The sequence below is a fragment of the Oncorhynchus clarkii genome, chromosome 3 (assembly GCF_045791955.1).
Source record: "Oncorhynchus clarkii lewisi isolate Uvic-CL-2024 chromosome 3, UVic_Ocla_1.0, whole genome shotgun sequence".
In the NCBI taxonomy this organism is placed as follows: Eukaryota; Metazoa; Chordata; class Actinopteri; order Salmoniformes; family Salmonidae; genus Oncorhynchus; species Oncorhynchus clarkii.
The window spans coordinates 38788640-38812919 of record NC_092149.1 but is presented as its reverse complement, the minus strand read 5'-3'; the positions used below and the strand labels follow the sequence as shown (position 1 = coordinate 38812919).

Below are 24280 nucleotides of genomic sequence, written 5' to 3'. Positions count from 1 at the left end.
CTGTCTTTCTCTCTCTTCCCCTCTCTCTTCATTCTGGAGAACAACAACAGAATAGAAACCTCTCAAAACACTCACTTTAAATATCAAATTGTCTTTGTGCATGTGAGGGGTTTGACATTTTGGGGAAGGCTCTTGTTTGTTTTGTGCCCGTGTGGGTTTACGGTGTTTGTGTGTGTGTGTGTGACTGAACGGTGCGCTGTGTGCTGGTTGTGGGGAGCAGAGAGGATTATGGGTAGTTCTGCTCCTGGCTCTCTCTACTCTGTCTCCTCGCCACACGGGGTGTGTTATGGAGGCTGTTTTGATGTGCGGAGAGTAGGGCCTCCCTCGAGCGCTACCCTGAACCTTTTCAGCACTGTGTTTAGTCAAGGGTCTGTGACGTTCTGGTACACACTTACACACACACACACACACACTGAGGAAAACACACACGCATACATGGACGGACACGCACACACATATGCACACAAACACAAAAATACACACACATTCCCCCTTTTGACTGACTGCATTTCTCCTCATCTTGTCAACCCGCTTTGGTTCTCAACTTCTACTTAGCATGAGATTCAGTGGCCACTAAGGTAGGTTCTGTGATGCCTTTTGTTGGCAGAGTGTTGAACAGAAGAGGGTGAAAAGGCTTCCCTACCTGAATGGATGTAAATAGCGCTACAGGAGTGAGTGACTTAAGGAGTGAGAGAAGAGAGGGAGTGAGCGGATGAGGGAGTAAGAAGTGGATTTAAAGGGCCATAACTGAGGGACATATGATTCGTTATGTGATAGTACAGTAGTAGAAACATTTTGGTTCCAGGAACCAAAAGGTTTCTACCTGGCACCAAAAAGTGTTCTTCAAAGGGTTATGCTATGAGGACAGCCGAAGAACCCTTTTAGGTGTCATCTTTCCTCTAAGAGTGTACACGTTTTGTCACATAGCTATTATCTTTGTGACATATGATGTGCGTGTGTGTTTGTGACTGTGTTTTACTCTATGTGCCTGTGTTTTACTACAGTTCAACCATGGCCAATACAGCTCCAGTCACTTTGACCTGAACGTGATGCCAGTGTGGAGCAGGAACATCACAGGGAACGGAGTGGTGGTCAGCATCATCGACGACGGTAAAGTCAAGACCAATACAATACAAGACAGGGCCACGTTAAGCGGCGCACGATGTTACAGATAGAAGTGAAAAACATAGAACAAACATGCCTCTCTTACACAGCCATTGCCTACTGAACGTGGCTCAGCCATGCAAGGCAGAGACAAGAGCATTTTGTTTTCTGTATTAATGAACATCATTATTTATTTGTTTTGTATTCTAATCTCCTCTCCTGTGGATCCTCTGCCTTCATTAACACAATAAGGTGTTTGGGAAAAATGACCGTTATTGTATTAGCTAAGGACTAATACAAGCGGTTTCAGATGTGTATATTTAGACATCCAAATCTGTTTTTAGTGTAAGTCGTTTATTTGAGAGGATGTGTAGAAAGTCTGAAGGAGCAAGTCAGGGAGTCAGTGTAAAAATTGTATGTATCTTATCCCGTCCTCCTCTTCTTCTGTTGGAGTGGAGTGGTGTTATTTAGCCAAGCCAGCCAATCAGAGTGGCTGGTACTGGTCGCCTCTCAGTCACAGCAGCGCAATAAGGATACTTTTCACTACGATTAGTGGTATATCTGGCAACAAGGGAAATGAAAGAACAGCATCTTATGGGCTCATTCATCAAGAACTAATTAAGGCCTGGGTACACTCAAGTGCTGATAGAAATTGAGAAGTGACTGTGTGTGTGTGTGTGTGTGTGTGTGTGTGTGTGTGTGTGTGTGTGTGTGTGTGTGTGTGTGTGTGTGTGTGTGTGTGTGTGTGTGTGTGTGTGTGTGTGTGTGTGTGTGTGTGTGTGTGGGTGTGTGTGTGGGTGTGTGTGTGGGTGTGTGTGTGGGTGTGAATGCTTGTATGTCAGTGTGTGTGCTTGCGCATGTGTGTAGCTGAATTGTGTCGTGTGAGATTTGTTTTCCGTGAGGAAGTGGCTCCGTGTCATGGCAGGTTTGCTGTAGGCGGACGACTCCTATCTGCTCTGCATACTGAGAGACGGAGAAAGAGAGAGAGAGAGGTGGCTAGAGAGAGGGAGAGACAGAGAGAGAGAACAGGATGCTGAGAGGGAGAGTGAGAGAGGGCGAAAGAAAAGGATACAGGTACAGAGAAAGAGAGAGAGGGAGAGAGATTAAGCATGGAGAGGACGAAAAAGAACAAGGAGAGAGAGTGAGAGAGGATGAAAGAATACAATAGAGGAAGAGAAGGGGTAAGAGAGAGAGAGAGAGAGAGAGAGAGACAGAGAGAGAGAGAGAGAGAGAGAGAGAGAGAGAGAGAGAGAGAGAGAGAGAGAGAGAGAGAGAGAGTATTAGACCTGCATCACTGACTCTCCTCTCCTCTGAGGCCATTGTTCTCTGTTCCACCTCTGTATTGATTCCACCAAGCATGAATTCTCCCTCTATCTTTCTCTCTTTTCTCTCTCTGCTCTTTATTTCTCTGTATTCATTCCTTCCTTCCTTCCTTCTTTTATTTTGTTTCTGCCAAGCCATCATCTTACCTTTCTCTAGATGCACTCCTCTCTATCTCTCTCGCTGTCTCTCTCTACCCCCCCCCCCCTCTCTCCCTATGTCTCTAGTATGTCTGAGAGTCAGACTCAGAGACCTGAAGGATCATGTACACACACATCACCTTTAGCCACCTTTGAATCAATGCTTATTGATTTTAATAGCGGGGGTGACCCCCTCTGCTCCTTCCCTCCATTCCTCCCTCCTCTATCTCCATCCTTCTCTTTTATAGGTAATGTAATCAGAGCCTGAGACTATTCTTGCACAGAGTTCTATCAAATGTACCCCATCACCTCCAATCTGGGTATATGCTACTTGAATGAGAGTGTGTGTGTGTGTGTGCTTGTGCATGTGTGTGTTTGTCTGAGTGTGTGTTTCAACCACTAATAATTGTTTTATACTGCAACATTATACTAAAAAAATAGTATGATACTTTATATCAATATTGTATGTCATGGATTAATTACTAATAAGAAAAAAATCATAACTTTAAACCATTTGATTAATTCTAAATGTTTATATTTAGTGGCTTAAACCTAGACAGAATTTAATTAAAAACAGTGAGAATAGGCATTGGTCTGAAGCCCCAAAAAAAAAATAATTCACATGTGCACTACAGTGCCTATTCCACCCATGCTCTACCAAGGTTTTCCAGCGCACAGCTTTGACCTACTACAGTAGCTATGTTGGCATTGTACTTCAAATTATGTGTAGGCAGTTTGCTTAGGATTCAAACCTTCTCAAACATCCTAATTCATACTCTTAGAGGAGGTGCTTCTACAATAATGTGATTTGTACCTCATACAAGGTAAAATATTGGATTCTTCACACACCACAGTAAGACATTATTCCATTACACTAACTTCACCTGCTTTTTTGAAATTAAATGAAAGCAAGCTTTTCTTTTATACTTACAAGACCATCAGGCTTGATTGAGCTGCTTTGTATTGTAGTAATGTGGTGCATGCCTGTATTTCCTTAACCTCTCTAGGGTATGTGGGACGCTAACGTCCCACCTGGCCAACGTCCAGTGAGATTGCAGAGCGCTAAATTCAAATACAGAAATACTCATTATAAAAAGTCATAAAAGATACAACTATCTTACATAGGTTTAAATATTAACTTCTTGTGAATCCAACCACGGTGTCAGATTTCAAATATGCTTTATGGTGAAAGCATACCTTACAATTATTTGAGAACATAGCCCCAGCAGACAAATTATTACAAACAGCAACCAGCCAAGTAGAAGAGTTACACAAGTCAGAAATAAAGATAAAACAATCACTTACCTTTGATGATCTTCATATGTTTGCACTCAGAAGACATTCATTTATTCAATAAATGTTCCTTTTGTTCGATAAAGTCTCTCTTTATATCCGAAAACCTCAGTTTTGTTCGCTCGTTTTCTTCAGTAATCCACAGGCTCAAACGCAGTCACAACAGGCAGACAAAAAAATCCAAATTGTATCCGTAAAGTTCATAGAAACATGTCCAACGATGTTTATATTCAATCCGCAGGTTGTTTTTAGCCTAAATAATCAATAATATTTCAACCGGACAATAACGTTGTCAATATAAAAGGTAAACAAGAAAGGCACTCTCTCTGGTTGCGAGCATGAAAAAGCTCTGTGACATGGCAGGGTCCACTCATTCAGACTGCTCTTACTCCCTAATTTTTCAGAATACAAGCCTGAAACAATTTCTAAAGACTGTTGACATCTAGTGGAAGGTATGGGAACTGCAATTTGAGTCCTAAGTCAATGGATACTGTAATGGATTTGAATAGAAAACTACACACAAAAAATCCTACTTCTTGATTTGATTTTTCTCTGGTTATTGCCTGCCAAATCAGTTCTGTTATACTCACAGACATTATTTTAACAGTTTTGGAAACTTTAGAGTGTTTTCTATCCAAATCTACTAATTATATGCATATCCTATCTTCTGGGCCTGAGTAGAAGGTAGTTTAATTTGGGCATGCTTTTCATCCAAAATTCTAAATGCTGCCCCCTACCCTAGAGAAGTTAAACCTCTATTTTAGCAATACATGTCATGTTGGACACAGTAGCTCAGATAGATAGAGTCTGTCTGTATTCCTGTTTTATCAATTGCTGTGCTGATCAATGGACAGTTCATTGCCTCTGTCAAAATAATGTGTCGCTAAATAAAGTGATGTTCGCATTTGTATTTCTTTTTGCAATAAAGATGGTAACGCAACAATAATGCACATTTGCAATATCAAAAATATATACAGCAAACGTAACATATCATACTAATTTCAGTGTCCCGGATTTACTTCAACTATGTTACGTCTAGTCTATGAGACCAGGTTGGCACGCAGCATGTCATGCACGCAATGATTCTGATGTTGTTTTACCTTGGTGCACCATGTGCAACCCCCTGACTACTTTTCACTTGTGTATGGCAACTTCAGATTTTCTGTGAACATACTGAAAAGTAATTTGAAACTGTTGATCTGTCAGCACAAATGTGGAGTATTTTTTATTTATTTAACCTTTATTTAACTAGGCAAGTCAGTTAAGAACAAATTCTTATTTACAATGACGACCTACCCCAGACGACGCTGGGCCAATTGTGCGCCGCTCTATGGGACTCCTAATCACGGCCGGATGTGATGCAGCTTAGATTCAAACCTGGTGCTGCAGTGACACCTCTTGCACTGAGGTGCAGTGTCTTAGACTACTGCGCCACTCGGGTATAAGTATAAGAAAGACAAGACGACAGGAGGGAGAGTGTATGCCGGATCTGGAATTTATTCAAAACTTTAAAAAATCTAAATATACACATTGTGAGATATTTGGCGAAATAGACCGGCATGCCTCTCCATAGGAAAACATTGGGGGGAGCTCAGCGTTCCAAGGGCAAAAAGTATTTTGGGGCTAGCATTTGATGACAACTTAGCTCGCTGCCCTCGCTGTCTTACATAATTAGAAAGAGGAGATTCTCATGATTAAAATGGCGTCTGACTTGAAAAAATCCAAATGTACAGTATGTAACCGATGTGAAATGGCTAGCTAGTTAGCGGTGGTGCGCGCTAACATTGTTTCAATCGGAGGAGGTCAAAAGGGGGGTGAGTGTAACCGATGTGAAATGGCTAGCTAGTTAGTGGTGGTGCGCGCTAATAGTGTTTCAATTGGTGATGTCACTCGCTCTGAGACCTTGAAGTAGTGGTTCCCCTTGCTCTGCAAGGGCTGTGGCTGTTGTGGAGCAATGGGTAACGATGCTTCGTGGGTGTCAGTTGTCTATGTGTGCAGAGGGTCCTTGGTTCGAGCCCGGTGAGGGGAGGGACTAAAGTTATACTGTTACATATACACATTGCAAGATATTTGACGAAATAGACAAACATACCTGTATTTCCCCTATAGGAAACAATGGGACGACCTCAGAGTTTCATGAGTAATATTTTGCTGTTGTTTACGTTCAAACTATAAACAACGTGGGCAGGTCTCATTGCCAACAATAGCATTGTGACGTAAAACAATAAACTGGGAATAGAACATTCGGAAGGTGAGTTGGTGCCGTGGTGCTCAATAGAACTAATAGGAGCTGACAGGGTGAAAAATGCCCTAACATAAGGCCTGTTTTTTTCATGATTACTTTAAAACGATGGAAAGCAGCTGGGAAATATGCTCATATTATGAAACTGTGCTCCACGGCGGATGCAATGAACTAGTTATCAGAAAAAAAGCGTTGTTAAAAATGTAATGTGTCGAGCCTAGCGTAGCTAACTGCAGTGTTTATCCTGTATGTAGTCTGGCTACCTTGTCATTTTTAATTTTTAATTATTTTTTACATTTTTTATTTCACCTTTATTTAACCAGGTAGGCCAATTGAGAACAAGTTCTCATTTGCAACTGCGACCTGGCCAAGATAAAGAATAGCAATTCGACACATACAACAACACAGTTACACATGGAAAAAACAAAACATAGTCAATAAGACAGTAGAACAAAAGAAAACAAAAGTCTATATACAGTGAGTGCAAATGAGGTAAGATAAACGAGTTAAGGTGTATTGCCTTACCAGTTCTATAGGCCATGGTGGCGAAGTAATTACAATATAGCAATTAAACACTGGAATGGTAGATGTGCAGAAGATGAATGTGCAAGTAGAGATACTGGGGTGCAAAGGAGCAAGAAAAATAAATAAATACTGTATGGGGATGAGGTAGGTAGATAGATGGGCTGTTTACAGATGGGCTATGTACAGATGCAGTGATCTGTGAGCTGCTCTGACAGCTGGTGCTTAAAGCTAGTGAGGGAGATATGAGTCTCCAGCTTCAGAGATTTTTGCAGTGCGTTCCAGTCATTGGCAGAAGAGAACTGGAAGGAAAGACGACCAAAGGAGGAATTGACTGGCCTATGACTGGCAGCATGGTGCCTGCAGCTGTGTTGTTGCCGAGCAACCGACTCAGTGTCATAGAACTCTGAGCTTTGGCTAAAGAAGATGTACTATACCAGTTCCCCACAATGTTACCTATATATTGTTATTATAATACACAGTATTATCATATTGACGATCTACGGAACTAAAAGTCCTTAGTCAATCACGTGAAAGGAGAGCGAACTTCATGAAATGCAAAAAACACAATTCTTCACGTCCAATGCATTGCACTTCAACATCTACTGAAGTCATTTAGTAATATTATGATGATCATGAGATGTGATCCGGAGTGCTGGGCAGATTAATCAGCTAATGGCGATGCCCCACCATCCCAGAGTGTCCCTGTCACCACACCATCAACACTGATTGGCCACTGTTCATCTCTCTCCTGATGCACTCATACATCCATTCCCTACCTACCATATAAACCATACACCACTGCCATTGCATGTCATTGGAACCGAGACAATAGGAACTCAGTTGGATGGGGAAAGGCTACAAAGGTGACATGCTATCTCAAATCAAATCAAATTGTATTTGTCACATGCGCTGAATACAATAGGTGTAGACCTTACAGTGAAATGCTTCCTTACAAGCCCTTAACCAACAATGCAGATTTAAGAAAAATACCTGGATGGTGCAGCTGTAGAACCTTTTGAGGATCTGAGTACCCATGCCAAATCTTTTCAGTCACCTGAGTGGGAATAGGTTTTGTCGTGCCCTCTTCACGACTGTCTTGGTGTGCTTGGACCATGTTAGTTTGATGGTGATGTGGACACCAAGGAACTTGAAGCTCTCAACTTGCTCCACTACAGCCCCATCGATGAGAATGGGGGCGTGCTCGGTTCTCCTTTTCCTGTAGTTCACAATCATCTCCTTTGTCTTGATCACGTTGAGGGAGAGGTTGTAGTCCAGGCACCACATGGCCAGGTCTCTGACCTCCTCCCTATAGGCTGTCTCGTCGTTGACGGTGATCAGGCCTACCACTGTTGTGTCATCGGCAAACTTAATGATGGTGTTGGAGTCGTGCCGAGCTGTGCAGTCATGAGTGAACAGGGAGTACAGGAGGGGACTAAGCACGCACCCCTGAGGGGCCCCTGTGTTGCTACCTACCCTTACCACCTGGGGGCGTTCCGTCATGAAGTCAAGGATCCAGTTGCAGAGGGAGGTGTTTAGTCCCAGGGTCCTGTGTATAGGTGGGTGTTTGTTTGTATTTCATAGGTACAGTATTTGAGACCAATATTCCAAAGTGATCTAGTAGACATAACACCATTATTAGCATTCACAGACTCTTACGAAGTATCATGGAGCAATTAACGCCTTCTAACATCATGGCATGATACGGTATAAAACCATTTACAGAGGCTTAAGTAGAAGCACTGTATATTGTATTGCCATACCGCCTTATCTAATTGAGGTGATATACAGTAGGTATACATTACTTACATGACAAGCATTTATTTGGTCACCTTGGTGGCCAAATAAAAGTATTTAGTCGACTTAAAGAATTAGTAGTATGATGCATCTGTAGTGCTGCTGGTTAATTGTCAGCGATGCAATAATAAAGACAGCCATTTTTCCACATTTGATTTATTTTTAATCGCACCCTAGTTTGTGTTATTTAATGTCAAGGGGATATTTGTTTAATGTGTTTTATCTATGAGCCTTTTACAAACAGTATATCCACATACAAGCATTTTGTTTAATAGTTATTGAGTACCCGAGATTCCATAACAATATCCGATAATGACACGAGTGGAAATGGTTACAGGGTACAAATCTTAACACTTTGTGTTTGTGGTCATTTCTAAGTGTGTGTGTTTGTATGTGCAGTCAGTTGGCTTTTGACTTCAGTTTAACCCATCCTGTAAATGTGTGTGTGTGTGTGTATACGCGTGCGTCTGTGTGTGTGTGTGTGTGTGTGTGTGTGTGTGTGTGTGTGTGTGTGTGTGTGTGTGTGTGTGTGTGTGTGTGTGTGTGTGTGTGTGTGTGTGTGTACGTGTGCATAGATAGTATATCCACGCTTGCTTCCATGTGTGTGAGTGCATGATTGCTCGTGTTGTAGGTGTGAGATTTGTGTATGTGGGTAGCCTAGTTGTTTGGTATAAAATTACACTGTAAAAATCTTTCTGACAGGGGGAGTGACTGTAGTCAGCGCATTTCCTCCCCCCTTCATCCCCCCCCCCCCCCCCCCCAGCCCCGCCCCCCCACCCCCACATCACCCCCCGCTGTTCAATCCATCCAGCCGCTGTCACGGCGGGGGAGCAGACAATCTATCAAGGCATCGGGAGGCATTCTCCTCACCTGCACCGCGCCTTTAATGAACAGCCAACATGATCCTGGCTGACAAGCAGGAAATGGATGTAATAAAGATTGTTTTTGCATGCTCTTTGCATCCCTGATAAATCGCCTCGCTGTGCAACAGATACTGGAGCCACATGGAAATTTGATTTCACACAGTGAGGCGGAGAGTGATGGGGGGAGAGAGAGAGAGTGGAGAGGGGAGAAAGAAAGCGCTGGCAGTGGCAGGGTCACTTTATGTTTTTTGTTCTCTATAGCTGGGACGTGGGAACGTGCTAAAGCTAAATGACGTGGGTGGCGGTGGTGTGTATTGGTTTACTGGGACCCTCCCTGGCTCCTCTGCCGAGCGTTGCTGGTTCTGTGGTGCCCCCAGCGATCGGAGGATTTTGCTATGAGCGGCCTCCTCCACACCTACTGCTCAACCCTCTACACTTCTCACACTCCTCTCGCACCCACTCACCCACTTTACCCAAATCCCGTTCCACACATACTGTAGTCTCAGTAGGGTTCAGAGGGCATGGAGGTCAGAAGGTCACTGTGACCACTCTTCTCTACGTACTGTACAGGCTCTCCATCACCACCCACCCACACTCATCTGCTGTAACATCCCTGGTTCCCTCGAGACTTTGAATATGGCTTGCGAGATTACTAGTATTATAACAGAAGAGAATGCAGGGAGGGGACAAAGTGGGAGGATAGGAGAGAGGAGGGGACAGAGAGAGAATGATTATAAAAGTAAGATAGAGGGAGGGGGGGCAAAAGCAAATGCTGGGTGATGGAAAGGGGGGAGAATAAAAGGGATCGAGGGAGAGACAGGGAAATGCAGATATAGAATGGGCAATTTATGATTTAACCACTGCAGAAAGAGAGAGAGCGGGAGGGATATAAAGGGGGGGGGGGGGGGGGGGCTAGAGAAAGGGATAGTGAGAGACATGAACCTTTCCTCAGAGAGAGTCGAGCTGTTTTATCTGACTACACTCTTAGAAAAAAATTGTTCTTTGGCTGTCCTCATAGGAGAGAACCCTTTGAAGAACCCTTTTTGGTTCTAGCTAGAAGCCTTTTGGTTCCAGGTAGAAGCCTTTTGGACCCTTTCCTCAGAGGGTTTTTACGTTGAACCAAAAAGGGTTCTCCCTGGAATCAAAAAGGGTTCTCCTACTGGAACAGCTGAATAACTATTTTGGAACCAGAGTGTACCATCCACCCCTTGTAAACCTTGGCTTTCCGCTCTTTTCCTTTCCTCTCCTATCCTCTCCCTCTATTCCTCCTCATCCACCCTCATCCTTTTCTCCACCTCCACAACCACCTCACCCAACATAGAACCTCAACCTCCATATGCCTGTAGTAGTTGTGTGTGTGGCAGTCTTTCACAACACCCTACAGTAAATTAATGCATTTTCAGAACGACATGTGGCCAGCCTCACGGCTTTGGTCTCAAGGTCAAGCCTCCATTATCATTGCACTGAATGAACTTCCAACCACAACATATAGAATAGACTTCCAACCACAACGTAAGGATTGGGCCATTGGGATTGAGTAAGATGGTGGCTGAGAGGCCTACTTGCTTCTCTCTCTCTCACGGGGACTTGTGTATGTATTTGTGTGTATCTAGAGAAACATTAGCCAGGATCTATGTGGGTTTGGTGGCTGCTCCCTGTAGTGGCGCAGGTATGGGTTATGTGACGATGTCTCTCACCGCAGCGCTGTCTGTCGTTGGCACATTGTGGCGTCTCTCCACAGCCAGGTCACCTATGATAAAGGTCAGTAATTCAACGTCCATCCATGTCTCAGGATGTCGGGAGACGACGTGGAAACCCGGCCACTAGGGGCAACCGTGAGCGCTGTTACCTTCAAGTAGGTTTCGGTTTTGCTAGGGTGCTGTGGATGAGGATGGCAGATTGGCGTAAGCATCTGCCTCTGATTCCAAAGTTTGAATCCAGTGATAGAAAGTTGTTTTTGATATTTTAGTTTTAAGCCTATCCCAAACCTTAACTGTTATCTTAACCATTTGGAGTTAATGCCTGAACTTAACCCTAACCTTAAAAATGTGGAGTTAATGCCTGAACGTAACCTTACATAACCTCCCCCCATTCACACCACCACTACTGCACACAACAGTATATACCCACTACTTGTTTAGGCTGCCCCCGCGCTCATTTGCATGAAATAAGATGGAAATGCAGCCCTTATTTATGCCAACAGAAATGGAGTGTTATTAAGGGCACCATTGTGCAAAAGCGACGGTCGCACTGAGAATACATTACAGAGGCTATTTCTGGAGAGGCTCCAGCCACACAGAGGGTAATGCTTTACTACTCCCTGATGGCATCGCCACTCCGTGTGCCAGGGCTCTGTGTGTGAGTGTTTGTGTGTGTGTGTGTGTGTGTGTGTGTGTGTGTGTGTGTGTGTGTGTGTGTGTGTGTGTGTGTGTGTGTGTGTGTGTGTGTGTGTGTGTGTACTAGTAGACTGAGGAGAAGGGCTGTGCGGGTGGGAAAGTGGTTGCATGTGTGTGCGTGTGATGGGCTGTGTGGATGTGTAAGTAGGTGTGTGTGCGTGTGCGTATTTTCTGCGATTTTCAGTGACGGAGAGGTTACCCGTGATTGACAGTGTACGCGGCCCCCGCTGTATAATAGTTTGTGAGCTGTGAGTTGAGGTGAGAGGCAGGTATAGCCACAGTAGTACTCTCCATCTGTCTGCTGGGCTGTGCAGCGCGGTGTAGTTAGAAATTATCCTGTGTCAGATTCTATTCTAAATCCCACAATTACTAAGGTTATAACCAAAGAGGAAATCACACTAACATATGAGTGACCCTGTTGGCCAGCCAGTAGCCTCAGTCTGACCTGATCCCAGACCAGTCAACCCTGACCTCAGTTCACCTGAACCTGCTCCCCACTGACCGCCCTCGGACCACTCTGTGACCTCTGACCTATGCCCTGGCTAGGTGCCGTCACTGGACCATGGCTTCCCTGGGTAAATATTATGAGTTTCTCAACTGCATGCAGCTGCACGGGAGCCGAGACAAAGGACAGAGGGAGAGGGGGAGGTGTGTGTGTGTTTCAGAGAGGTTTAGCATCTTATTTAATGCTGTGCAGGGGGTGGGGGAGCCCCCTGGGTGTGTGTGCTGTGATATAGGGATTGAGTGAAATAGAGACGGGCTGTGGGAGAGAGAGAGAGAGACTGAGACTGATTTGTGGACATGCTGCCTTTTTACAGGCCTTGTAATGGAGTTTATTAGCATGTGAGTAGCGGTAGGGGAGCATATGTCATCTGTCCTGTGCAAGGGTGGCCATTTTGAACACAGGATGGTAAAACAAAAAGCAAAACAAGCTCGAGTCCATTATGTGAAAATCCTTCCTAGCTGAGTGAATACATGTGAATGGTATTATTCCCCTTGTCAAATAGATATTTTATGTTATGTACTGATGGCTAGTGTAAATTATATTGTCAGATATAGAAATAACAGATCTGTTCTACGAATGTACATACCCATTGTCCTGTGTAACTGTTCTCGCACAACATTTGTCATCATCTGTGTGTGTTTGTGTTTTTGTGTGTGAGAGAGAGAGAGAGAGAGAGAGAGGAGGCTCACCGCAGCACCGCACAACATTTGTCATCATCTGTGTGTGTGTGTGTGTTTGTGTTTTTGTGAGAGAGCGAGAGAGAGAGAGACAAGGAAAGGAAGAGAGAGAGAGAGATAAAGAGAGAGAGTGGGTAGCCAGAGACAGCTGTTGTGTCTTGGAAAATACAGATCAAATAAGCTAATGTCAAGGCCTGCGCCGTCCCATAACTTCTCCATTCAAGCAGAGGGCAAACTGAGGTCAAATTCTATTGATTCTTCCAGGGCTTGTGGCAATATATCTTTCTACTGAACCAAGTAGACCTTTCCAGTATTAACATTGGAAGTATTTCTGAGCAAAGTACATTATGAGAATACTATTTTCAATATAATATTATAATACTCTATCTATATGTTAATCGACACTCTACAGTATGTCCATCATACAAGGTCAACATTACTTTGGCAACACCCCATTTAAAAAAAAACGATCCCTGTTTGTGATGTGAATTACCCAAACCAATAGACCTAATGTGGTCCTTCTGAGTTAGAGAGGCTCTATAATTGTTGTGTTTGTGAGCGACCATGCACGCGTGTGCAGTTGTGTGCATGTTTGAATGAGTTTCAGTATTTGTGTGTATGTGATTATATACAATAAGTGTTTATCAGCGTGTGTGTGTGTGAATTTGTGTTTATCAGCGTGTGTGTTTGTGTGTGCGTGGTGGGTGTGTGATGGATGGTGCCCGCTCCGTGTTTACCTATCCCATGATTTCCTGTGCGTGCGGGTAACAAGTGGAGTTTGGCAGGATTAATGAGCGTGTGGGTGCTGAATGGATGTTTGGGGCTGTGTGGTGCTCCATCACGGGCCTAGCAGCCCAGAGCCCCCCAGAGCTTAGCCTTAGCCCCTCCACCACCACCAGCCGTCACAACTGCTAACGCTAGCTACCGCTCAACCTGCTCTTGATTATGCATGCTTAGCAAAGTCCCATTAAACAAGCAGCAGCGCTAAACAAAGGCAAAGCATTCACATCCTTTACTCACTGAGAGTTATCTTAACCCTCAAGAGAGTTATACGATCCCTAGAGTTAGTGTTGATAACTGGAATTCGTTATGACGGAGTCCATTAAGAATAAGCAGAGACAGGGAATGACATTCATGGCGTTATCCACAGATGTGGGAGGGGCCTCATTGTCATATTTCCCAGCTTGCTCTGCTGCAGGTAGATTTTATTTTATTGTTTGATTCAATATCTCTGTTTTCGCATGTATATTGATTGTTTTTGATCTTATGCGTCACAAAGATAAGAAACATGCATTTTGTCAAATAGTTCAATCAGTGGTTGGTTTCATAGCAACCATTAGTCAAGTCAAATGTTATTGGTCACATGCGCCGAATACGACAGGTGCAGACTTTAAAGTGAAATGCTAACATACGAGCCCATTCCCAACGGTGAAGGCTTAAAAAGTAAGACAAATATTTGCTAAATTAAAGAGGAAATAGTAACACAATAAAATCAAAACAAGGCTATATACAAGGAGTACCAGTACCAAGTCAATATACTTGGGTTTGAGGTAGTACAGTTGAAGTCAGAAGTTTACATACACTTAGGTTGGAGTCATTAAAACTAGTTTTTCATCCACTCCCCAAATTTCTTGTTGACAAACTATAGTTTTGGTAAGTCGGTTAGGACATTGTGCATGACACAAGTAATTTGTCCAACAATTGTTTACAGACAGATTATTTCACTTACAATTCACTGTATCACAATTCCAGTGGGTCAGATGTTTACATACACTAAATTGACTGTGCCTTTAAACAGTTTGGAAAATTCCAGAAAATTATGCCATGGCTTTAGAATGTTCTGATAGGCTAATTGACATCATTTGAGTCAATTGGAGGTGTACCTGTGGCTGTATTTCAAGGCCAACCTTCAAACTCAGTGCCCCTTTGCTTGACATCATGGGAAAGTCAAAAGAAATCAGCCAAGACCTCAGAAAAAAAATTGTAGACCTCCACAAGTTTGGCTCATCATTGGGAACAATTTCCAAACGCCTGAAGGCACCACTTTCATCTGTACAAAAAATAGCACGCCAGTATAAACACCATGGGACCATGCAGCCGTCATACCGCTCAGGAAGGAGACGCGTTCTGACTCCTAGAGATGAACGTACTTTGGTGCGAAAAGTGCAAATCAATCCCAGAACAACAGCAAAGGACCTTGTGAAGATAGAGGAAATAGGTACAAAAGTATCTATATCCACAGTAAAAAGAGTTCTTTATCAACATAACCTGAAAGGCCGCTCAGCAGGGAAGAAGCTACTGCTCCAAAACTGCCATTAAAAAAGCCAGACTACGGTTTGCAACTGCACATGGGGACAATGATGGTACTTTTTGGAGAAATGTCCTCTGGTCTGATGAAACCGAAATAGAACTGTTTGGCCATGATGACCATTGTTATGTTTGGAATAAAAAAGGGGGAGGCTTGCAAGCCGAAGAACACCATCCCAACCATGAAGCACAGGGGTGGCAGCATCATGTTGTGGGGGTGCTTTGCTGCAAGAGGGACTGGTGCACTTCACAAAATAGATGGCATGAGGGAGGAAAATTAGGTGGATATATTGAAGCAACATCTCAAGACATCAGCTTGGTCATAAATGGGTCTTCCAAATGGACAATGACCCCAAGCATACTTCCAAAGTTGTGGCAAAATGGCTTAAGGACAACAAAGTCAAGGTATTGGAGTGGCCATCACAAAGCCCTGACCTCAATCCTATAGAAAATTTGTGGGCAGAACTTAAAAAGCGTGTTTGTGCAAGGAGGCCTACAAACCTGACTCCGTTGCACCAGCTCTGTCAGGAGGAATGGGCCAACATTCACTCAACTTATTGTGGGAAGCTTGTGGATGGCTAGCCGAAACATTTGACCCAAGTTAAATTTAAAGGCAATGCTACCAAGAGCCAAGGGTTCCCTGCCAGATGCACCTGAAGCCCAGGCTTGTAAACTTCTGACCCACTGGGAATGTGATGAAAGAAATAAAAGCTGAAATAAATTCTCACTATTATTCTGACATTTCACATTCTTAAACTAATGTGGTGATCCTAACTGACCTAACACAGGGAGTTTACTAGGATTACAGTTTCTCAATTGTTTAAGCACAATTTTGAAAACAGGGCCCGGTTTGTCAAACACTACACACAATTAGCACAACCCTACACCAAAGTAGCACAACACTTCAGATCATTTGCAAAATGGAACACTTGTCAAAACTATACACGACTTCATAAAAATAATATTGTTACCATACAAAACACATTTCATATGCCATCAATCTCTTTGAACCAGTTACACACTGCTGTTGCTAACCTAACACTTTTAGCAAGTCTAATTGTCAGTGATTAGAGTATTGTAAATGAAGTACACAGAGAAAGTGCAACTATACAAACACTACACAAGACCAATGCTGCAGACTGAGGAAAATAAAATGTATTTCTCTCCATATACCCAAATCAGTCAACATGTCATGCTACTACAGTAGTGTGCATAACACTTAGCTCAGCAAACAGACAAATGTAAATACTGTATCCAGTATAGGTTACAATTACAGTAAACAACAACATAAAAAAAATCTGAAAAAAACCTGACAATATTGTACAGAAAATACTACAATAAACATACTTTACATTTTCTCTTCGCCTAGCTGGATCTGGCCAGAGAATTTCATCAACATCACAAGCAATATTGTCATTAGCAAGACAACGCGGGAAGAACCGTCTTGAATGTCGAATCCATCCTTGCACAGCTACGGCGTCGACTTGGTCACAGGCGTCCTCCATGGCCTGAATGAGGGGTACCTGAGCCTGGGGCTGGAGATCGTAAACCTTCCACCGCCATGCAGAGAAACGGAGTGTATGGTGGAAGGTATAGTACTGTGGATGGTGTTGAAACCAGTTCTGGACCAAAGCAGAGCGGTGGAATGACATGGTCCCAGATGACCGTGTATTGCATCTGGTGCATTTCACCAGATGCAATATGAGGACATTTTGGAATGAGGACATTGATTATAGCCCTGTGGCCAATGATATTTCTGCCTCTCCTTCTTGCTTTTGTGAGGTTCATCAATATACTGTATATGAATTCATGCAAGGATTTCCTCAGCATCCATCTGCAAATCTCCCTGAAATACAGTGAAAGACAAGATTGTGTAGTTCGGGATAGGTCTAGTATGCAGTCAATGTAAAGAAGTCATGTGTGCAGTATGCAACATCACAGTGCTAAAGTGAACAATACAAACCTCCACATACTCATGCCGCAGCCGTTTGACCCGCTCTGAATTCCACTCAAAAGGCACTCGATAAAGTTGTTTCATTTGAACCTGATGTCTTTTCAGGGTGGTTGCCAGTGTTGACTGAGAGACCTGATGGACATCATTGAAAATGGGATGGTCACCGATAATGTTGGCTTTTAGTTCTCTGAGCCTGATAGTATTATTTGCCAAAACCATGTTTATTATCTCTCTCTTGTTCTTGCGTGAATATGGGCCCCCTTCCTCCTTGTCGTTCCCGACCCTCGAACCTATGTAGAGAATAATAAAGGGAACTTACTGTACAATGTCACAGGAAGGGGTATCACAAGTGCTGATATGGTGCAGACAATAAGCAGCTGATTACTGTAACTGTAGACAGATCTTTTACCTGTTTTCCTGTCGAAAAGACCTTATGACAGCTGAACTCTCAGTCCAGCCTCCCTCAGCGTCAATCCGTGGTTCGCAACATGGTCCACTAGTGTTGCACGAATGTAATTTGATAAGTTTGGTCCTCTTCTTTGTGCACGTTCTCCTCCTGCTTCAGGTCTTCCTCGACCTCTGGCTCGACCTCTGGCTCTGCCTCGGCTTCTGCCTCTTCCTCTGCCTCTTCCTCCTCCTCTACCTCCTTCTCCTCCTCTGTGTACTCCTCCTCTTCACCCTCACTCTTCTTCTGACTCCTTCCATTTTGGTTGAAGGCAGGTGAACTTACCTGCTGCATTTTTATAGTGCTTAAACCTGATTGGTGTGTCTACAATTTAGCAATCATGTGTTTGTGCACCTGATGGCTGTGTTTAACAGATTGGCTCATAGGTGTGGTAATTTGACAGTCAGTGCTTTGGAATTTGCAAAGAAGTGATATCATGATATACTTCCGTGTCTGATGTATACAAGTGTGTTTAGTGTTTTGCAAAACACTGTGTGTAATGTTTTGCAAATAGTGTGAAGCTGACAATGTGCTTACAGTTGTGCAAATCTAGCCTTGTGTTTTGCTCCTTGAGTGTAAGGTTTTGCCAATTGTGGGAAAAGTTCCATTTTAGTGTGTAAGCAATCGTAAAAAAACTGTAAATGTCAGGAATTGTGAAAAACTGATTTGAAATGTATTTGGCTAAAGTATGTAAACTTCCGACTTCAACTGTACATGTGAGTAGGGGTAAAAGTGACTAGGCAGTCAGGATATATAATAAATAGAGTAGCAGCAGCACATGTAAATTGTGTCTACGTGTATGTGTGTGTGTGTGTGTGTGTGTGTGTGTGTGTGTGTGTGTGTGTGTGTGTGTGTGTGTGTGTGTGTGTGTGTGTGTGTGTGTGTGTGTGTGTGTGTGTATGTTGGGGTGAGTGGGCATAGAGCCAGTGCAAGGGAGTCTGTGCAAAACTATTAAGATAAAGAAATAAAGAATGAAGGGGATCAAAGTAAATTGTCCAGATAGCCATTTGGTTAACTGTTCAGCAGTCTTACGGGCAAAAGCTGTTCAGTTGCCTTTTGGTCACAGACTTGGTGCTCCGGTACCGCTTGAGAGAGAGAAAAGTATATGACTTGGGTGGCTGGAGTCTTTGACATTTTTTTAGGGCTTCCCTCTGACACCGCCTAGTATAGATGTCCTGGATGGCTGAGAGTTCGGCCCCAGTGATGTACTGGGCCCTACGCACTACCCTCTGTAGCGCCTTGTGATCGGACGCCGAACAGTTGCCATACCAAGCGGTGATGCAGCCTGTCAAGATGCTCTCAATGGTGCAGCTGTAGAACTTTTTGAGGATTTGAGGGACCATGCCCAATCTTTTCAGCCTCCTGAGGTCGGAAGAGGCATTGGCGTGTGTTTGGACCATGATACGTCCTTGAATCTTTCGACCAGTTCCACTATAGCCCCTTCGATGTGAATGTGGGCGTAATCAGCCCTCCTTTTCCTGTAGTCCACAATCATCTTTTTTGTCTTGATCACGTTGAGGAAGAGGTTGTTGTCCGGGCACCACACTGCCAGGTCTCTGAACTCCTTCCTATAGGCTGTCTCATTGTTGTCGGTGATCAGGCCTACCACCGTTGTGTCGTCGGGCAAACTTAATGATGGTGTTGGAGTCATGCGTGGCCACGCAATTGTGGGTGAACAGGGAGTACAGGAGGGAACTAAGCATGCACCCCTGAGAGGCCCCATGTTGAGGATCAGTGTGGCAGACTTGTTGTTGCCTACCCTTACCACCTGGGTCCAGGAAGTCCAGGATCTAGTTGCAGAGGGAGGTGTAGGTGCTGTATGAATGCACAGCATTCTCACATAGGTGTTCCTTTTGTCCAGGTGGGAAAGAGCAGTGTGGAGTGCAATAGAGATTGCATCATCTGTGTATATGTTGGGTCAGTATGCGAACTGGAGTGGATGAGCATATCCTTGTTTGCTTATGGCCCAATACAGCTCATTGAGTGCGGTCTTAGTGCCAGCATCGGTCTGTGGTGGTAAATAGACTGCTATGAAAAATACAGATGAAAACTCTATTGATAAAAATAGTATGGTCTACAGCTTGTCATAAGGAATTCTAACTCGAGACTGTAGATTTATTCGTTAGCCGCCGTAGTCTCACCGGGGTGTCGGCGCGCGGGCCTCTTTATCACCGGTTTCGCCTTTTACGAGTGCTGGGGGTTAGGGCCTGGTCCGGTTCATTGAAGTAGAAGTCCTTGTCCAAATTGAAGTTAGTGATAGCTGTTTGGATGTCCAGAATCTCTTTTCGGTCATAGGAAACAATGGCAAGACATATCATGTACAAGAAACGTTACGATCAGCGCCAACAAAAAATACACAAAATAGCACAATTGGTCAGGAGCCCGGAAAACGGCCACCATTCCGTCCGGCGCAATTGACACACCCTAGTGGGATGTTATTCCAGTTTACATGGTGTCGGTAGTCTCCGTGTACTGTATTTTTCCTCCTACTCCGACAGGAATTCTAAATGCAAGTGGCGATGTTAAAGTGCTGTGTATCTTGTAAACCATTGTAAAGCACCATAATGTGACACATTAAGAAATATTCAAATAAAGCCTTATACCCTTGTAACTCAAAGGAAGTAAACCCAAAAGAGAAGTGTACTCTACTGGAGTTGATTGTAAAAAAAAAAAAGAAATAAAAATACAACTCTAAAAACAGTCAAATGGCAGTTGGAGTAACATTTAAGCAACTCTGAGAGTTTAATGTTTATTGTCATTTTATGATGGTGATGGTGGTGTCATTTTAACTCCAGAAATAACACCATCACCAGAGTAGTGTCAACACAAAATGGGGGTGGGACCATGTAAACCCCAAAATAGTCTTACATTTGACTACATAGGAGTTGACTTAACTCTTGCAATATTTCTGTACTGTGTATAAAACGCTGCCCTTAGGTCTATGTATTTTCTGTATAGGAGAGGGGCGGGTTGTGGTCATGAAATGATTGCGTAACACTTTTTGACTTCCAACCACATGTTTTGACATCATTTCCGTAACATGACATTCTGTTGAGAAAGTAGACCACAAGTCATTCTACTAATTAACTCACCATAGAATCAATATGATTGATGAGGAATATGACTGTCTTGGTGGGGGATTCTGAGTGGAACAGGCAGATATTTTGTAGCCCTTTTGACAGTCGGTTATTGGTGCTTCACGGTGACAATTCTAGAAGTGCTGTTTCCCATGTTGGCAAAGATCACTTACTAACCTTTCTTCCTCGTCAATCTCCTCAAGGTGCTTCCGTCAATTATTGAAGTGTTGCAGGGGTCTGATGATGCTAATGCTTAGGTGGGATGTGTAGTGGGAGTACTAATAGGCAGTACATACGGTATTACCACCTCTGTGTGTTTATATGTCTTTATGTGACCGTACGTCTCTGTGTGTGTGCGTTTGTGTGTGTTTGCATGTGCATGCTCATAGGTGTGTGTGTGTGTGTGTGTGTGTGTGTGTGTGTGTGTGTGTGTGTGTGTGTGTGTGTGTGTGTGTGTGTGTGTGTCTGTGTCTGTGTCTGTGTCTGTGTGTGTGTGTCTGTGTCTGTGTCTGTGTCTGTGTGTGTGTGTGTTCGTGTGTCTGTGTGTGTCTGTGTGTGTCTGTGCGTGTGTGTGTCTGTGTGTGTGTGTGTGTGTGTCTGTGTCTGTGTCTGTGTCTGTGTCTGTGTCTGTGTCTGTGTCTGTGTGTGTGTGTGTGTGTGTGTGTGTGTGTGTGTGTTTGTGTGTGTCTGTGTCTGTGTCTGTGTCTGTGTCTGTGTGTGTGTGTGTGTGTGTGTGTGTGTGTGTGTGTGGCGAGCAGGGCTGGGAGAAAGGGACAGCATGGTAGAGCAGAAATCAAATCACTTAATTGCAGCATTTTTCATCTCCATCTTTTGTTTTATGGCGGTGGAGGGCCGGCGAGTGGCTGCCTGTGATTCATGGGCATCACGGCGCCCGCGAGCAGAGCCATCCCTCACTGCCGCCCGCCGCTGCTACCCAAAGCACCCGCACAATTACGGTGATGAATATAACTTGTTGTTGTTTTTTTAGCGGGTTTTTAGCGGGAGCAGGTTGTGCTTAATGCAGCCGCTGAGCCGGGGAATCAGGGACAGCCCCTCTAACTCTCTCTGTGCTGCTCCTTTTCTCAGAGGAGAGCCTGCTGGGCCCACTGGGGACTGTGAGTCACAGGGAGAGAGACAGAGGGGTAAGGATATGGGGAGGGAGGAAGAAGGAGATATGGGGAGAGCTGGAGATACATGGACAGAGGGAGAGAGGGAAAAATATGGGCAGGGAGTAAGAGAGACATACAGGCAAAGAGAGAAATGGGGAGGGAGGAAGCGCGAGATACAGGGAGAGGTACGGGAAGAGAAGAGGAGAGAGATACAGGGAGATAATGATACATGCAGGGAAGGAGGAAGGAGGAGGGTGAAAAGGGAAAGACTTAAGGTTGAGAGGGGAGGGAAGGAGGGCCGATATACTGTAGATAGAAAGGGAGGAAAATGAAGGTTGTGGTGGTTGAGGGGGAATGGAAGTCCTATAGTAGCACATGGCCTTTAGATTTCTACAGCCAAGGCATCACCTCAGAGAGCACTGTGTCATTCAATTCTACCTCTCCTCACAGTCACTCCTCACCTAGGTAAATCCATTCTACCACCCCAGCCCTATCCCACTCCCCACTCCCCACCTGAGTTCCTCTGATTTGGTCCAGACTCGATTTGAGTATGCCATTCTCCTCCCCTCTCCCAGATGCAGGCCTCCAGATCAACCCGTCGACACACACTCTTTCATCACACACTCCGGAGTGTAAACCTGTTCTGTCAGGGAGGGTAACCTCCCCATTGACTTTCCAAAAGGAGTCTCTGTGTGAGTCCCAAATGGCACCATATTCTCTTTTCAGTGGGCTACTTTTAACCAGGGCCGATATGGCTCTGGTCAAAAGTAGTGCACTATATAGGGAATAGGGTGCCATTTGAGACACAGTGTTTGCCTCTCATGTTGGGGGCTTCACACAGTGTTGAACAGAGAGGAAGAAGAAACGAAACCAAAGGTTCAGCTGTCATGCTTTTTCATTTGTTTGTTTGTTTGGTTTTGTACACCTCATAGAGGGGGACAGGTGTGTGTTTGTTTGGTTTTGTACGCCTCATAGAGGGGGACAGGTGTGTGTTTGAGAGTGGCGGGGTGTGGGGTTTTTTGAGCGTAAAGACTTCGTCTGGCTCGCTCTCTGATGGTTGTGTTTGTGTACCGCGTCTCCCCCGGCCCCTGCCTGACTAAATGCGGGAGAGGAAGTGAGATGAGAGGATTCTGTCCTGATTAGAAAATGTGGAATCAGACGTTACTTCCATTTTCTCAGCCCCTAAACGGCTTTAGATACAGTACGCTTTCCCACCCAGAGAGAGAGATATGGAGAAGGAGAGAGAGAGAGAGAATGGGGAGTCGGAGAGGGATAGAGAGGGCGAATGAGGACAGAACGTGAAAAGGAGATGGACAGGGAGAGAAGGGGGAGGGGGGGGGGGCAGGGAGAAGAGAAAGATGGCATATGAGAGAGGCTGTGCGCTTTCCCATTCAATCTTCCCGACAACAACGTTCCTCCTCCATCTTCTCTCACAGGCACTCACACACTCACACACTCACACACTCACACACTCGCACAAAAAAAAGTATAATAAGGAAAGACTTCTAATAAGGACGGCTACATCAATGGCCAGCGGGTTTACAGTCTGCGTGAGCGTTTGTGTGTGCTTTGGTGCATGCGTATCTGTGTGTGTGTGCATGCGTATCTGTGTGTGTGTGCGTGCGTGTTTGTGTGTGTGTGCGTGCGTGTTTGTGTGTTTAGAGACAGACCGTTTTTAAATATTAATCTCAAGGTCAAAGGCATAGAGGGTTTTGATATTCATGCGGCAGCCAGAGTGTTGTTACTCTGTGTACTGGTGTCTCACCCCTACCGCTGCTGCTGCTACTCCCTCTGGCTCCCTGGGTCATTAGGACTGCTTGTCTGCTTCCCTATACTTTTGTATCGTTCGTATGATTGTGTGTAGGTCTACATACATGGACTCAAGTCTGTTTGTGCTTAAAGTGTATGTGTGTGTTTGTGTGCGTGCGTGCATGTGTGTGTGTGTGTGTGTGTTATGTGGGAGCTATGGGTGTGTTAGGTGTGTATATGCAGGAGTGTGTGTGCGTGTGTGTTGCCATTGCTTTCTGTATCTGTATCTGAGGCAATCCTACAGTCTAGTTAAGTGGAGAACTCCTGGGTCTCCTCATTATTTGTCATTCATCAAAATGGCCACCTCCTCCCCTGTGCCCCAGCAGAGATCCACCACACACACACACACACACGCACGCATGCACGTACGCACACACGCACACACACACACACACACACACACACACACACACAATCCACACAGAATTTACAGTAGGTACAGGGGAGAAGGGAAAATAATGACTAAAGTAAATCTCAATTTTAAACCTCTGTGTAGGATGGTGTTGTTTCCATATAGAGGGGTTTATTATGATTCAAACTAATCAAATGTTATTTGTCACATGCGCCGAATACAACAGATGGAGACTTACTTACGAGCCGTTTCCCAACAATGCAGAGTTTAATAAAAATAAAAACATTTAACAATGCTAGATACAGTACAAGGTGTAATGGTACTGAGTCAATGTGCAGGGGTACGAGTTAGTTGAGGTAATATTATGT

At 44.3% G+C, this 24280-nt stretch overlaps 1 protein-coding gene across 1 annotated transcript in view; it reads left to right on the top strand.

Annotated features, from left to right (window-relative positions):
• LOC139385550 (PC3-like endoprotease variant B) overlaps positions 1-24280 on the top strand; it is a 151724-nt gene that overhangs the window by 30346 nt on the left and 97098 nt on the right. Inside the window, exon 7 of the mRNA XM_071130706.1 lies at positions 1005-1110. Coding sequence (XP_070986807.1) covers positions 1005-1110 — 106 coding nt within the window. The remainder of the gene's footprint in view (positions 1-1004; positions 1111-24280) is intronic.